The sequence below is a fragment of the Oncorhynchus keta genome, chromosome 37 (genome assembly GCF_023373465.1).
Source record: "Oncorhynchus keta strain PuntledgeMale-10-30-2019 chromosome 37, Oket_V2, whole genome shotgun sequence".
NCBI lineage: Eukaryota > Metazoa > Chordata > Actinopteri > Salmoniformes > Salmonidae > Oncorhynchus > Oncorhynchus keta.
This window is the reverse complement of record NC_068457.1, coordinates 10,484,278-10,500,880: the sequence shown is the minus strand read 5'-3', so window position 1 is coordinate 10,500,880 and position 16,603 is coordinate 10,484,278. Positions and strand designations below refer to the sequence as shown.

At 43.3% G+C, this 16,603-nt stretch overlaps 1 protein-coding gene across 9 annotated transcripts in view; it reads right to left on the bottom strand.

Moving 5' to 3' along the window:
- Positions 1-9,636: 9,636 nt before the first annotated feature.
- Positions 9,637-16,603, bottom strand: part of LOC118370169 (cell adhesion molecule 1-like) — a 37,878-nt gene continuing 30,911 nt past the window's right edge. For all 9 annotated transcript variants that reach the window (XM_052499093.1, XM_052499099.1, XM_052499096.1 and 6 more), the window contains 2 exons: positions 11,551-11,598; positions 9,637-10,716 (listed from right to left, as the gene is read on the bottom strand). In XM_052499093.1, coding sequence (XP_052355053.1) covers positions 10,538-10,716; positions 11,551-11,598 — 227 coding nt within the window. In that variant the 3' untranslated portion in view covers positions 9,637-10,537. The remainder of the gene's footprint in view (positions 10,717-11,550; positions 11,599-16,603) is intronic.

The window sequence follows — 16,603 nt, the reverse complement described above, 5'->3', positions numbered from 1 at the left end:
AACAGTGAATTATAAGTGAAATAATCTGTCTGTAAACAATTGTTGGAAAAATGACTTGTGTCATGCACAACGTAGATGTCCTAACCAACTTGCCAAAACTATAGTTTGTTAACAAGAAATTTGTGGCGAGGTTGAAAAACGAGTTTTAATGACTCCAACCTAAGTGTATGTGAACTTCCGACTTCAACTGTAGATGGATCTTTGTCGTTTTGAGACAGAGGAAGATATGTCACAATGGCCTGTGACTCAGCACATCTGCATCTGCACCCCACTTCGTCCATCCTTCCTTCATCGATCCGTTTTCCTCGTGACTGATGGGATTGAACTAACTGTGTGGTCCTCTAATTCCCATTCTAACGGGAAGTTATGCCCTTGGCGGCCCAGACCCCTCTTCTTCTTCACATAATCATTTGTCTCTAGCAGGCCAGAGAATTTCATTGGCGTCCCTCCAACAGAACGGTCTGAGCGTCTGGGCCTGAGCTAACTCAAACCCCTGGCTGTTTCTCTGGCCCTGCCCACACCAGCCGCCTGCCAACAGCTCTGCTTATCATTACTAGCAGAATGTGCCCATCCAAAACACCCTTATTTCTAGAAACAAACACTCCGTCTCTGCCAGTCTAGCCCACTCTGTTATTGGCAGAGTATACCTTTGAATTCAGGTCAGATTTCAATTAGACTGGTCAGCTGGGTATTGCTTAATGGGTAAAGACCAACTTAAAGCATCCTTTGTATTTTGCTACCAACACTTTTCTCTGAGCCTACAGCAGCCTTTTGCTTTTTCGTGTTTGGCATGGTAACCATTATGCATTCCTTACTTGAGGTACTTGGTACTGTCATACCTGGAGTTTTCAAGCACTTCACACAGTATACAACCTTCACAACAAGTCAGCTGTCCTGATGGCAAGTAAGTCAGTCTATCGCCTCGTAATTTCTCCGTCTATATTGCCACCCCTGTTTTATAAAAGTAATCTAAACAGATGTCCTGACCACTTTTATTACTTGATAATAAAATACATCCATATCATAAATCTCCCACGGTGGAGGCCCTCACTTCCCCAGGGACTTTGGTCAGGGAGTGATATTCAACACAGTCATATACGGTCATAACAGGACAACTTACAGTTCAAATGCACAAAGATGTTCCCGAGGCCAGTCTGTGTTGACCTCCTTAACCCTAACCTTAACACATTCCCTCCACCTCAACTCTAAACCTAACATCTGTACAGTACATCAAAATACAACTTGAACGTTAAGGTTGACTGAAAAGGATGCTTTTCACCACTCTATCACCAGCTGTCACGTCTCTGTTGAAAACATTACTTTCATAAGGAGTGGTCGTTGTTTCACCAGTGTTCCGGTATTCTCGATGGCAGTACCTAGAATTTACCACAGGGTGGCGCAGTCAGAACATTTGACTTCCATGCAACTACTGTATCCATTTCACCACAAGAGGGAAGTGTCACACTATCACAGAAAATCTTATACCACAGATAGAACAATGAGCCATGTATTAAACCGGATGTATAATTGTGAAGCATCCGGTTGGCATTCCCACTCACTAGTGGCCGGCAGTGGGAGAATATCGAGCGAGATGGACTTTGGCCGACATTCTTGCTAATTCTCTCATCGATGAAACAGTTTGATCTCCATACAGGTTTCTGTTACCAAACTAAAATCTGTAACAAACAAATCAAATCACATCAAATTTATTTGTCACATACACATGGTTAGCAGATGTTAATGCGAGTGTAGCGAAATGCTTGTGCTTCTAGTTCCGACAATGCAGTAATAACCAACGAGTAATCTAACTAACAATTCCAAAACTACTACCTTATACACACAAGCGTAAAGGGATAAAGAATATGTACATAAAGATATATGAATGAGTGATGGTACAGAGCGGCATAGGCAAGATGCAGTAGATGGTATTGAGTACAGTATATACATATGAGATGAGTATGTAAACAAAGTGGCATAGTTTAAAGTGGCTAGTGATACATGTATTACATAAAGATGCAGTAGATGATAGAGTACAGTATATACATATACCAATGAGATGAGTAATGTAGGCTATGTAAACATTATATTAAGTAGCATTGTTTAAAGTGGTTAGTGATATATTTTACATCAATTCCCATCAATTCCCATTATTAAAGTGGCTGGAGTTGAGTCAGTGTGTTGGCAGCAGTCCCTCAATGTTAGTGGTGGCTGTTTAACAGTCTGATGGACTTGAGATAGAAGCTGTTTTTCAGTCTCTCGGTCCCAGCTTTGATGCACCTGTACTGACCTCGCCTTCTGGATGATAGCGGGGTGAACAGGCAGTGGCTCGTGTGGTTGTTGTCCTTGATGATCTTAATGGCCTTTCTGTGACATCGGGTGGTGTAGGTGTCATGGAGGGCAGGTAGTTTGCCCCCAGTGATGGGTTGTGCAGACCTCACTACCCTCTGGAGAGCCTTGATGGCTTGTTTGTCTGTTGAGCAGTTGCCGTACCAGGCGGTGATACAGCCCAACAGGATGCTCTCGATTGTACATCTGTTGAAGTTTGTGAGTACTTTTGGTGACAAGCCGAATTTCCCTCACCTCCTCCCTGTAGGCCGTCGTTGTTGATAATCAAGCCTACCACTGTTGTGTCGTCCGCAAACTTGATGATTGAGTTGGAGGTGTGCGTGGCCACGCAGTCGTGGGTGAACAGGGAGTACAGAAGAGGGCTCAGAACGCACCCTTGTGGGGTCCCAGTGTTGAGGATCAGCGGGGTGGAGATGTTGTTACCTACCCTCACCACCTGGGGGCGGCCCGTCAGGAAGTCCAGTACGCAGTTGCACAGGGCGGGGTCGAGACCCAGGGTCTCGAGCTTGATGACGAGTTTGGAGGGTACTATGGTGTTAAATGCAGAGCTGTAGTCGATGAACAGCATTCTCACATAGGTATTCCTCTTGTCCAGATGGGTTAGGGCAGTGTGCAGTGTGGTTGAGATTGCATCGTTTGTGGACCTATTTGGGCGGTAAGCAAATTGGAGTGGGTTTAGGGTGTCAGGTAGGGTGGAGGTGATATGGTCCTTGACTAGTCTCTCAAAGCACTTCATGATGATGGAAGTGAGTGCTACGGGGCGGTAGTCGTTTAGCTCAGTTACCTTAGCTTTCTTGGGAACAGGAACAATGGTTGCCCTCTTGAAGCATGTGGGAACAGCAGACTGGGATAAGGATTGATTGAATATGTCCGTAAACACACCAGCCAGCTGGTCTGCGCATGCTCTGAGGACGCGGCTGGGGATGCCGTCTGGGCCTGCAGCCTTGCGAGGTTTAACACGTTTAAATGTTTTACTCACCTCGGCTACAGTGAAGGAGAGTCCGCATGTTTTGGTTGCGGGCGGTGTCGGTGGCACTGTATTGTCCTCAAAACGGACCAAAAAGTTATTTAGTCTGCCTGTGAGCAAGACATCCTGGTCCGTGACTGGGCTGGTTTTCTTTTTGTAATCCGTGATTGACTGTAGACCCTGCCACATACCTCTTGTGTCTGAGCCGTTGAATTGCGATTATACTTTGTCTCTATACTGACGCTTAGCTTGTTTGATTGCCTTGCGGAGGGAATAGCTACACTGTTTGTATTCGGTCATGTTTCCGGTCACCTTGCCCTGATTAAAAGCAGTGGTTCTGCTTTCAGTTTCACAAAACGAAGTGGGCTGCGTTTTGTAGACTTTTACCCTTTGCCAAAGTTTCTAAAAAAGTGCATTGTTTCGAGTGCACACGCGCACGTCACAGAGTAGGCGTTCCCTAACTGAAATATGCAAATAATGAGCCAATAAGATCTCACTAGCTCGTGCTCGGCTCTGCCCACCTCTGCCCACCTCCTTGCTTGTTCTGACCACTATGAATTAACCATTAAATAAAATAACAAATTCTCCTAGCTAGGAATATGTATCGTGATTAACATGACAGCTTTTAGTCCATTGTTAAAGCTTATGGAATGAATGTTAATCACTCTTAGGTTTTAGGATTAAGAGGCTTTAACAATAAAACTTCAACAATAAACTGTATTTGCCCTGTCTGTGTGAAATTCAGTTTTTTTCTTTTCTCATCTAATAGCGAATGTGCACAAAGGGAGAAATCCCTATGATATGTAATGATGGATAAATAGGCATCATTCATCCACCCTTCCAACGTGATAATGGGGCTCACTGTTCCTAAGAAGTTTTTGCAGAGGCTTGAACCATTTGTTCGATTTTTAAAAAAGCATTGTGTGACAAGTAGTTGAGTCATTTCTAGGTGAGAAAATTGCTTTCCTTGTTCGCCCACTTTCCAATTAGTCACACTCATGCCGGAGACGAAGCTCTGTAATAAAATGGGGTTTAATTGAGTTGAAATGTGAGATCTGACACAAAGGAGAACTAGAGCCAATTAATTGTTATGTTTAGGGCCTCTGGTAGACCTGCATACCAAACAGGGCTATTAGTCCAGTCAGTGGCCTAACTCTCTTAGTCCACAGGAAAATAGTGTTCATTAAAAGGCAGACCACACATCAAGGTGCTGTGTTTACCATTAAGCACTGGGATGTACTCGATATAAGGAATAGTTACTTCAGCGCTATCTTTGTTCATTTGTATTAATTGCTGTTGAATAGACTGTATGTTGTCTCTGGCTATTTCCCTGAAGAGTTGTAGCTATCTGCTCGAAAGAATTCAATTTCATTTTGACAATCCCGTAACACTCAGTCAGTCCACAGCGGAAATGACTGTGGAAATGTATCTGGCCTTCTAAGAGAGTGTCGAATAGATGCTGAAGCTGCCTCTGCCTTTCAAGCAAAGGCCATGTAAGGTGAGCAAGATGTTTTGTGAGATCTATTTTTCCTGTTTCATCTAATTAGAGACAAAGCTTTACAGCAGATGTCTCACATCAGTCACCCCACACACTGTGTGTGTGTGTGATGTTGTTGGTCTGTTTACTGAATTTCCAGAGTGATAATTGGCAGTGCAAAGACACAGCCATGCTCCTACCGTGTTGTGACTGTGGGGAACCTGGAAGGCCTCTGCCAACACACACACTCTCCTCCGTTTCTTACTTTCGTAACCTAAGGATGTACAATTTGCTCCACTATATTTTGTCTGGTAGGATTATTTATGGTGTAAATAAGATACAACTTTAGGAGACGACTGCCCGCTCTGATGAATGCAAAGCTGCAAAGTTAACGCCAAGGTGTCAGGTGCAATGACAAGTGATATTGGGCTCCCACTTTTAATTAAATCTAAATGGGCCTGCAGTCAACTGAGTAATTACACCCAGGGAACTGAATTATCTGGTTGAAAGTTTGTCACAACAACTAAGTCTGGAAAGACAATTGTAATGGAACTTGGGAACTGGCTTCTCACACTGAGAGAGAAAAATACAAAGTACAGAGACCTTTCAATGGTCTGCCTGCATTCAAAAAGCAGTAATTAAAATAAAAAAATACAAATAGGATGGAACTACAGTATATAAAAAAAGTGAGCATACTCTAGGACCCCGAGTAACCCATCCATATACACACAAACACAATTCCAGTAGTTTGTTAATGACAACACAGCCTAGCAGAACACCTGCAGAGGATTCCGTGCTGGCTGAATTGTTTTGCTGATGGGGTTTCTGCAGGTGCAATGCGGTTACACATGAAATAGCAAAAGCCAATTTCCCCTAGTGACCGTTCATATGAGGATGATTTATCAGTTATCATAGAGTAATAATGATTAGGCCTATATCACCTCTTACTGCTGAGCGCACCAGGCAGGCGGGCAGGCAGAGAGAGCAGGCAGAGAGGCAGGCAGAGAGGCAGGCAGAGAGGCAGAGGGCAGGCAGGCAGGCAGGCAGGCAGGCAGGCAGGCAGGCAGGCAGGCAGGCAGGCAGGCAGGCAGGCAGGCAGGCAGGCAGGCAGGCAGGCAGGCAGGCAGGCAGAGAGGCAAGCAGGCTATTTCCACAGGGCTATCTGTACAGGCAGCCAGCCACACAGGCAGCAAGGCAACAAGGCAGGTATACAGTCAGGCAAACAGGCAGGCAGCCTCCTTATGATCAGTAAATGCACGTTGGATAGTGGGAGTGAGAAACAAGGTTATTATGATCTCTGGGATCAGAGGGCAATGTACTGTTCTTGTGTTGTATGAATCTTTCAACACCAAACTACAGGTATATACATGAGTAACAGTTGTTAATGGGGGTGATGTCCCCTTTAGTTTGATAGGTAAACAAGGATTCATCAAAGTAGACAGAAAGGAACAGACTTAATGAAACGCAGTTCAAAGCATATCTGTTCCCTCTTTTCTGAATCACTTTTCTTCGTCATTTCTGCCTAGTTTTGCCATTACAAGCTTGTGAATTATTCTGAAAAAAGTGTTTTAACGCGGCATTTTGGTTGAACACTGTTTTCAAACTGGAATTCATACTTGGTGAAACTGCCATGTCAGTTTACCCCCCCCCCCCCGCTGACATCAATGCATGATGCTGGATGCTCCTCTCCTCCGTTTCATCAAACCAGCTCTGAATGACCGGCTATAAATAGCCAACCGACATCTACTCCTGAGGTGCTGACCTGTTGCACCCTCTACAACCACTGTGATTATTATTATCTGACCCTGCTGGTCATCTATGAACGAACGTTTGAACATCTTGGCCATGTTCTGTTGTAGTCTCCAACCGGCAGAGTCGGAAGAGGACTGGCTACCCCTCAGAGCCTGGTTCCTCTCTAGGTTTCTCCCTAGCCACCGTGCTTCTACACCTTCATAGCTTGCTGTTTGTGGTTTTAGGCTGGGTTTCTGTACAGCCCTTTGTGATATCGGCTGATGTAAAAAAAAAAAAAAAGGCTTTATAAATACATTTCATTGATTGATTGATGACAAATGTGCTGGGGGGCGAACGATGACGCCGTTTCACCTTATGCGGATTTCAGATTTAACACAGAGTTGGTTTAACATTTCTCTAACGTTGCTCTGTTGAGGATCCCCTCTCCTCTGCAGGTTTGACATTCACAACTCTTTGGGGAAGTGCAGAGCGAGGGAACTATTCTTGGCTGCAACAATGTAGCATCCGTCTTCACAGGCAGATACTGTATTATTTATTCTGGTAACCCTGGCCCCCCCCAGAAAATGTGCTTCATCACCTTCCCAATGCACCTCTGAACAGAAGCGTCAAAAGCCTGAGCACAAACCCCGGAGCAGACTTTGTGATAGCAATTTTGCGAGAACTGCTTATCTTGCAATATTCAATATCCATAGCGGAAACGTATTGAAATAGTAATTGAGTCTGGAATGGAAGTCCTTTCTCCTAGGAAGCTGGCCATGTCAGGGGCTAAGTCACATATCTTCATTATAGCTTATAGGATATTCGCTGAAGAATAGAATAGAGCAACACTTGGATGAGCTGGAGTTCTTGTTTTATTGTGGCTGTATTATGCAAAACTCTCCTTTCTCAAGAGCCCCAGAACCTTAAAAGTGCGTCCCGAAATGGCACCCTAATCCCTACGCAGTGCACTGCTTTTGACCAGGGCCCATAGGGAATAGGGTTGCATTTGGGACAGAGCCTAAGCCATGGGGATATTCTAACGAGATGATTCAATGAGTTCCCTGTTCCCGTTCTTCTTCCATTTTGTCTGAACACGTCCAAGTTCTCCGTCCCAAATGGCAGCCTATTTCATGTACATACTGTCGTGCACTGTTTCTGACTAGAGCTATATGGGTGCTGTTCGGGACGCACGCAAGATTTAGCCTATTGTCTAACAAGGGAGATAATCCACACAACTCAGACTACAGGACCATGGGCTTCCAAGTCAAGTCATTCATTCATTCATGTACTGTTTCCTCTTTTACTGGAATTAGCTACAACTCAAAGAGAGTGAGGTAGCTACATTGCTCAAAAGAAATTCTATGTGTTTTCATCGTCGATGTCTTTTGGTAAATACAGCCGCATGCCACATTCATCCAGGGAGAATACTAGCATTTATTTGTTATTTTATGCCATTTCGTAGACAGTAGGAGAAGAGATGGAAAAGTCACCAGCTTTGGCTTTACCATTGTTCAAGCTTCACAGAGCAGTCGAGATGAAATGAATTTATGTTGATGCCTTCAGGTCCATATCAAAGTATGGCTTATTGTCACAATAAAACAGTATGTTCTCTGCACACCAAGGCCAGGAGGAAAGCTGGGATACAATTGTAAGAGAACACAATGGGAGCCTTTTCAACGGTTATTTGATTTCTAATAAAAAAATATATTGAATGGGAAGTGCGGCTGGTTGCTGGTTGCAAGGCTGACTTCCTGATTATTGCCTTTCAAGCGCCTGGTGCTTGTGTATAGCTGTCTAGGCCAAGCTATAGCTTCAGTGACCCTGGAATGACTCCTGTAGAATAAGTTTTTCCATCTCCTTGAAAGGTGTCAGTGGCCCTGCTGAAGTCACGGCCGAGTCCCAAGTGGCAACCTATTCCCCCATAGGACCCTGGTCAAAAAGTACCCTAGTGCACAAAATAAGAAATAGGGTGCTATTTTTGGGACACATCTTATGTAAGCGTTTTCCTCTCTGATGGTTGGTCCCCTGATCAATAGGACTTGATATGATGTCAGTGAGGACGGCAGTTGGATAGATGTCTCAATGGCGTTATTGTCTTTACCTCAATCAGACAGAGCACTCCAGCTAATGCACTCAAACACACACTGAGTCACTCTTTGAAGTTAGACTTGATTAGAGAATTGAAAAGAAAAATCTGTTTGGAGAAAGGTTAGCAATTGTCCCATACTTTGATTATCAAGACAAAATGGAAATAAATACTTTCAACTTGCAATCAAATGGCCAAAAGTAAGTGCTCTTTGCCAGCCTGTAGATCAGGTGATGTATGATCTTGAGATTGGCTTGTATTGTCTTGTATCCCGACCAAGAATAATGCGCAATTAGAGTAAAACGATTTCCCAGAGGCACCATGGTTTTTTGAAGTGTGCTGGCTCAGCTCTGCAGGAACTTTTCTGGGGTTGTTTGAATTGCATTAAACCCACATAGCGCTGCCTGGCACTACTCAAGGATTCAGAACTTCCCTTCAGCAGCCTCGGGCACAGCATTGCTCTATTCTAGCTTGATGAAAATAGAAAACACAAAATCCTCCATAAGCTTCTAAATCTCATTAACACATACTATTGAAGTGCAAACTTTTGCTCCTATGTCTTGGTTTTCTGAACCCAGATGTTGTGTTGAATAATCAGATTTTTCGACTGGGTATACAAGTAAACTCTTCATTTGAAAAAACAAAAAAACAATTTAGTCCATGACTGTGCAAATTTATCAAATGTGTAGCTTGATACATACTAATCAAATGGGACTTTCACGTGATAGAACAACAGACATGCATTATCTTCAACAGAAACTGGACCACATTTAGTCACCGATACAGTATTTTGGGATGTTAATACTTTGAGCATTTATCAGGGCGTTCCTGTTGATATGCCCTCTCTGAACTACATGGAAGCCTTTCCACCTAGCTGGGGCAGTGTCTAAGGAACAAACCCCCGTGTGATTCGGCTGTCTTCAGTTTCCTTTTGAAACTTCCCTGTTGTTGCCTTGTTGATAGAAAAAGTCCTTCCTCTCTGGAACGAGTGTTTTACTGCTAATTAGACACTGTTTTCATCAGGCAAAACAAGGTCGCTTCTCTTTAATCACATGGTAATATATTAGTTACAGAGACTTGCCTGAGAATTAGAAGGGGAATTTACATTTCTTTGACTGTTTTGTTCCCAGTATTGTCATAGGTGAAATGTCTGTCAAGTTTCATGAAAGTATTTTTTTTGTGTTCTTATGGTCCTTGCCGTAGCATTTCCTTTTCTCAGTTATTGGTACCTTCAGGCCAAAAAAAAAAAAAAACATCCTGTTTGGCGTTAGGAAAGATGCCTGTGCCTTGATTTCATTTTACAAGCTCAGATTACTACTGGATGTCAATTTAGAAAAAAATTGAAAACAGATATTACATTCAGCAATGCTATACATTATTATACATTATTATACATTAAGCTCGCTCAACACCCTCATAATAGAAATTCAAACAAGGTACTATCTTTTGGGTATAAACATTTTTTTTAAACGAAAACAAAAAGGATTGTAAAATTTCTCTAGTTTTTACATCTTTTCGAAACCTCAACAATCTAATATTGTTTTAACTACTGTACTAATTGTACGCTTGATGTTAGTCACATGTAATGACTATTAATTGTTTATTAAAGTGCTTCTGTATATTGATTGATGAAGGAAATAAAGCTGTAATGTGGCTGAAATAGCCAAATTCACTAATGGGTGTCCACATAATTTTGTATATATAGTGTATATCTGGGCAATACAAAAATAATTGATCTAACGATTCTGTCTCTTCGTGGCAAAATCTGCAGAGCTGAGATGGTCGTATGCCCCATATAAATGTTGCCTTGAAATTAGATGACCATCATAGGCATTACCAATTCCGTAGAAAATATTTGGCATCTTGAGTTGACAACTGGCCCCGGTTTAGAATCGGAAAAAGTCCTGTTTCAAATTAAGTGTACTTCTTTCTATTCTTCCTCGTTCAAAATCTCTAGTTCGCTTTGAGAGGCAACACCATACGTGTCGACAGAATCAGAATCACCCCACTCGGCCTCGTTGGTGTGGTAAGTGCCCTTATGCTTGCATTTGAGGCACAGTACCAGCACCAGTACCACCACCAGTACCACCAGTACCACCACAATGACTCCTGGGAAGGGAGAGAGATGGATATAAATTAGACTGACAGAGAGGAGAATGGTCTCTGAAAATATAGAATATTATTTTAAAGAGTAATATGTTTTTTCATAAGACACGTTATCATAGGGGTAATCGTGATCTAGAACATCAAAGAAACATTACATTGTTATGTGTTAGTTCATTGCTTTTTAGGTAGGTGGATCGGCAGGTAGCCTAGTGTTTTAAGATTGTTGGGCCAGTAACCGAAAGGTCACTGGTTCAAATCCCTAAGGTGAAATATCTGTCGACGTGCCCTTGAGCGAGGCACCTCTAAACGTTTCTCTGGATAAGAGCACCTGCGAATTGACTTCAAATGTAAGCAAAATAAATGACATTTCTTTGATAGAGTAAAAAAGATGCCATGCTGAGGCAGCAACGTTCTGACGAGGGAAACGATAACAATTATACAGGTGAAACCAGAAACAATGAGTGGAGGACTTTCTATTTACGTATACTTATGGAATTAGTTCTATTTTCAGACTATAGAGAGAACAATAATGCTTCCACATCTGGATAACCACATCTAAAGCTTAGGGGTAAAGCACCTTGTGACAACTGCTCATACCCTGGGGTGGCAGGGTAGCCTAGTGGTTAGAGCGTTGGACTAGTAACCGGAAGGTTGCAAGTTCAAATCCCTGAGCTGACAAGGTACAAATCTGTCGTTCTGCCCCTGAACAGGCAGTTAACCCACTGTTCCTAGGCCGTCATTGAAAATAAGAATTTGTTCTTAACTGATTTGCCTAGTAAAATAAAGGTAAAAAAAAATATATATATATAAATACATTGTGATTGATATATTTCTCACCTCCGAAAAGGACTTCAAAGGATACACCTTTTACGATGGCGGCTCCCACTGCAAATTACACCAGAACAGAGAACACGATAATGACATTAGAGAGACAGAGCCTCGCAGTCAACACACAGACATGTACGGTACCTAGTGATTTACATCATTACACTTCCCTTCAGATTTCACCGTACATTCGTTACACCAGCTGGCTTGCGTTGGTTGTCTCCGTAGTTTGACTCTGGTTTAGATAATACAGTAGTGACAGATTCATGTGTACAGTAAATGATGTGGCTTTGAGTCCAGCTGTCGACAGGAGGTAGCCCATCTCCTGATTCTCCTGTGTCGGAAGCATGAAGGCAGCTTGATGTACAAGTACACCCCCTGGTTTGGACGCTAGTCTAGCGCAGGGCCTGTTGACTGAATGTTATTCTCTCACTTCAACAGTGACAGGTAGAAGGTGCCTTTCTGCCTGTCAAAAGTGGAAGGGAGACTAAATAAAGAGTGATGAAGGAGATGCTAAGTATAAGTTATTGCAATGGAACAGCTGTCCAATCCACCTTGACTTTAATCTAGCCGTGGGGGGGTGGACACAAACACTCCAATCAGCTCAATGTGTGTCATCCCCTCCCCCCAACCAATCTTACAGTGCATCACACACACACACACACACACACACACACACACACACACACACACACACACACACACACACACACACACACACACACACACACACACACACACACACACACACACACACACACACACACACACACACTTCCAGGTGTGTAGGGAAAAAAAAGTCACACATTTCAAAAGTGCCAAGCAAAAAAAAAAAAGAAGTGTGCTGGGACGCATCGGTGTGCAATACCTCATTAACTCTTAATTACCTGCTTCATCAGAGGAGTTCAGCCTATCATTAATGATTCATTAATCACTATCGGAAAATGTGCAACCCCTTCCAAGGATGCCTCCCAAATGGCACCCGATTTTCTTCATAGTGCACTACTTTTGACCAGGGCCCCTGGTGCTCTGGTCAAAAAGTAGCACACTCTATAGTGTATGTTGCGCACACCAAGTCGTTATCAGGATACATGCGTCGATAACCACCCTCCCTGAGCAAGGGGGCGCAAGTATAGTGGATGACATGGTCGGAGGTTGAACTGAGAGCGTGAGGTTGCTGCATTCAGAAGACTAGCTACCCCGGGGGTGAAAGAGGGTACGAGGTGTTAGTAGTGTGTGTGTCAGTACTGAGAGAAAACATGTTTGAGCAGGGAGAGGAGAGTTCACAGGCCTTATTAACTCTCACTGTTTGAGGTCAGAGACAGGATGGTAATTGAGACTGAGGCATGTAGGCTTCAGGGAAAGACTGCTCTCTCTGTCTGCTCTCACACACACACACACACACACACACACACACACACACACACACACACACACACACACACACACACACACACACACACACACACACACACACACACACACACACACACACACACACACACACACACACACACACACACACACACACACACACACACACACACACACACACACACACACAGTGAGAGACTTCAGGGAGAGATTGCTCGTGCTCGCTCTCTGTCTCCTCCTGACTATTTTGTGTATGTCCATTACATGAAATCCTAATAAAAATCTATTTAAATTACAGGTTGTAATGCAGCAAAATAGGAAACACCTCAAGGGGAATGAATACTTATGCAAGGCACTGTACAGATAGACGGGTGAGAGAGAACTGCAAACATGTTGTCTACTCCAAAGTGAAAAATACACTATATATACAAAGTTGTATGTGGACATCCTTCAAATTAGTGGATTCGGATGTTTCAGCCACATTACTGACAGGTGTATAAAATTTAGCACACAGCCACGCAATCTCCATAGACAAACATTGGCAGTAGAATGGCCTTACTGAAGAGCTCAGAGACTTGTGGCACCGTCACAGAGGATGCTACCTTTCCAGTCAGTTGGTCTGCCCTGCTACACCTGCCAAGGTCAACTGGAAGGGATTTAATTGTGAAGTGGAAATGTCTAGGAGCAACAACGGCTCAGCCGCGAAGTGGTAGGCCGACACAAGCTCACAGAAAGGGATCGTCGAGTTCTGAAGCGGGACGCACATAAAAGTCGTCTGTTCTTGGTTGCAACACACACTACCGAGTTCCAAACTGCCTCTAGAAACAACGTAAGCACAAGAACTGTTCATCTGGAGCTTCATGAAATGGGTTTCCATGGCCAAGCAGCCACACACAAACCTAAGATCACCATGCGCAATGCCAAGCATTGGCTGTAGTGGTGTAAAGCTTGCCGCCATTGCGCTCTGGAGTGATGAATCACGCTTCATCTGGCAGTCCGGCAGATCTCAATTTCCTAGTGCCAACTGGACAGTTTGGTGGAGGAGGAATAATTGTCTGGGGCTGTTTTTCATGGTTCGGGCTCGGCCCCTTTGGTCCAGTGAGTTGGAATGTTATAGCTACAGCATGCAATGGCATTCTAGACGATTCTGTGCTTCCAGCTTTGTGACAACAGTTTGGGGAAGGCCCTTTTCTGTCTCAGCATGACAATGCCCCCGTGCAAAGTGAGGTCTATACAGAAATGGTTTGTCAAGATCGGTGTGGAAGAACTTGACTGGTCTGCACAGACCCCGGACTTCAACTCCATCGAACACCTTTGGGATGAATTGGAACGCCGACTGCAAGCCAGGCCTAATCACCCCATAATCAGTGCCCAGCTGGTTTGTCAATCAGTCACTCATGCTCTTGTGGCTGAATGGAAGCAAGTCCCTGCAGCAATGTTCAAACATCTAGTAGAAAGCCTTCCCAGAAGAGTGGAGGCTACTATATCAGCAAAGGGGGACAATCTCCATATTACTGCCCATGATTTTGGAATGAGATGTTCGACGTGCAGATGTCCACATACTTTTGGTCATGTAGTGTATCTTTGCCAAATGCTGTATAACCAAAGTATTCTCCTGGGTGCCAATATTTTCTTCATACCATTTATTTTAATTTCCTTTCTTTATATTTTTTTGTGGGTATTAAAATGATAGTTAGGATGATGTCACCCTATCCCTTTAGTAATCCCGCCTCCTGAATCCAAGTGTTTGACATGGGGGAGGGGCCCAGTAACTTTATGTTCAAACTTTATCAACGTCTCATCCAAATATAATCAAATGTCGTGCAAAACATGATTTTGACCATCCACAACCTTTAAAAACACAAGCAGAAGTGACCATTTCATTCAGCGCAAAACAGGACATGTTACGACTCACAAAAAGACAGTCTTAACGGTAATAAAGTTGATAATGGAATGGGTTTTGAGAGCAGCCAATCCAGCCACGACGCACAGTGCCCAGGGTTCGACCTGGAACCAAAAAGCCTTCTCCTATGGGGACAGCCGAAGAACCTTTTGGGACAGCTTTTTCTAAGAGTGTATAATGTCATATCAATGAGAATCTGCCTGGCACATCGGCAACAATACAATTGACAGGAGAGGCGTGGATAGAGGTGTGAATGTTATGCGGAAAGACATTTAGGCCTACGTGTGCACACAGTGCCATGGAACGAGAGAAGCGATTTATGACATCACACTTCAGACCCGATCCTGTTTAGAACCCCTCCCCCCTTCTCTTTATATTGGATCCTGTTTAGAATTTAGAACCCCCCTTCTCTTTATATTGGATCCTGTTTAGAACCCCCCTTCTCTTTATATTGGGTCCTGTGAAAAGTTTGGATGTGCGCAAAACCAGCTGTATTAGACGTCCTCGGGGAGCAATTATGGTGCCTGTAACTGTATTCAGATGTAGCCTATTTAAAACAGGTTGTTTTTTAAATGTATTTTAGAATTCGATTAGAGTTAGACACGGTCTTTTCAGGTCTCATCAACAGCCCAGTGAATTGAATCTTGCTTATTGACCATGTTTGGCATGTCCCTGTCAAAATCCTACCGCCTATGTTTAACCATGTATTTCCACATTGAAGCAATACAATTACAACAATGTGGACTGCAAACATGTTCAACACATTTAACGAACTCGGCTACAACGGATGAGCATTCGAATTGGAGTTGATGACAAGACCGTAAACTTCAAGCAACCACATATTTTGCTGTGGAGCACGCTGTTTAAAGGCACAGAATCAAATGATGTCAATTAGCCTACCAGAAGATTCTAAAGCCATGACATCATTTTCTGGAATTTTCCAAGCTGTTTAGAGGCACAGTCATCTTAGTGTATGTAAACAGTGTATGTAAACATCTGACCCACTGGAATTGTGATAAAGTGAATGATAAGTGAAATAATCGGTCTGTAAACAATTGTTGGAAAAATGACTTGTGTCATGCACAAAGTAGATGTAACCGATTTGCCAAAACTATAGTTTGTGTGGAGTGGTTTAAAAACGAGTTTAAATGGACTCCAACCGAAGTGTATGTAAACTTCCGACTTCAACTGTGTCCAACATTGTTCTTTTCAGTAATAATTCCCCATTGATGTCCCTGGTGGGGCTTGTTGATCGCCTCTGTGTCCAGTCTGCCAGAAGTACTTTCCTGACACTCACCTCCCTGCATTCTGGTCTTGTCCCAATCCTTGAGAATTACTGGAAAAAAGTTCTGAGCATTCCCTCAGTCATCCTCCATATTACCATTCTTGCATCCCCAAAACTCTGCATCCTCCACTACTTTGATGATGGCGTCCCCTGTGTTTCCTCTATGTCCAAGGACAAACAACACTTCCTGTTGATTTCATTAACAGTCGCCCAAAAAGGGGATATTTCTAAACTGGATAAGCAGATCCAATGTTTCAACCATACACTGGCTTCATTTATTGTCTGACCTGGCCTCCCTGGAGAGATCCACAAAATAACAAACTGAAGGACACAATCTAGGAACCATTCCTATCCTACATTGCCCGCAGTCCACCTCAGACAACATTCAAATGGTACCTCCTACCTACTAACAGCCCTATGGTAACAGGCAACTTTTCCACAAGTCATGCTTTGTCTTGTCCGATCCTGTCCAGTGTCTTGTTTTATCCTGTTTTGGTATGTCC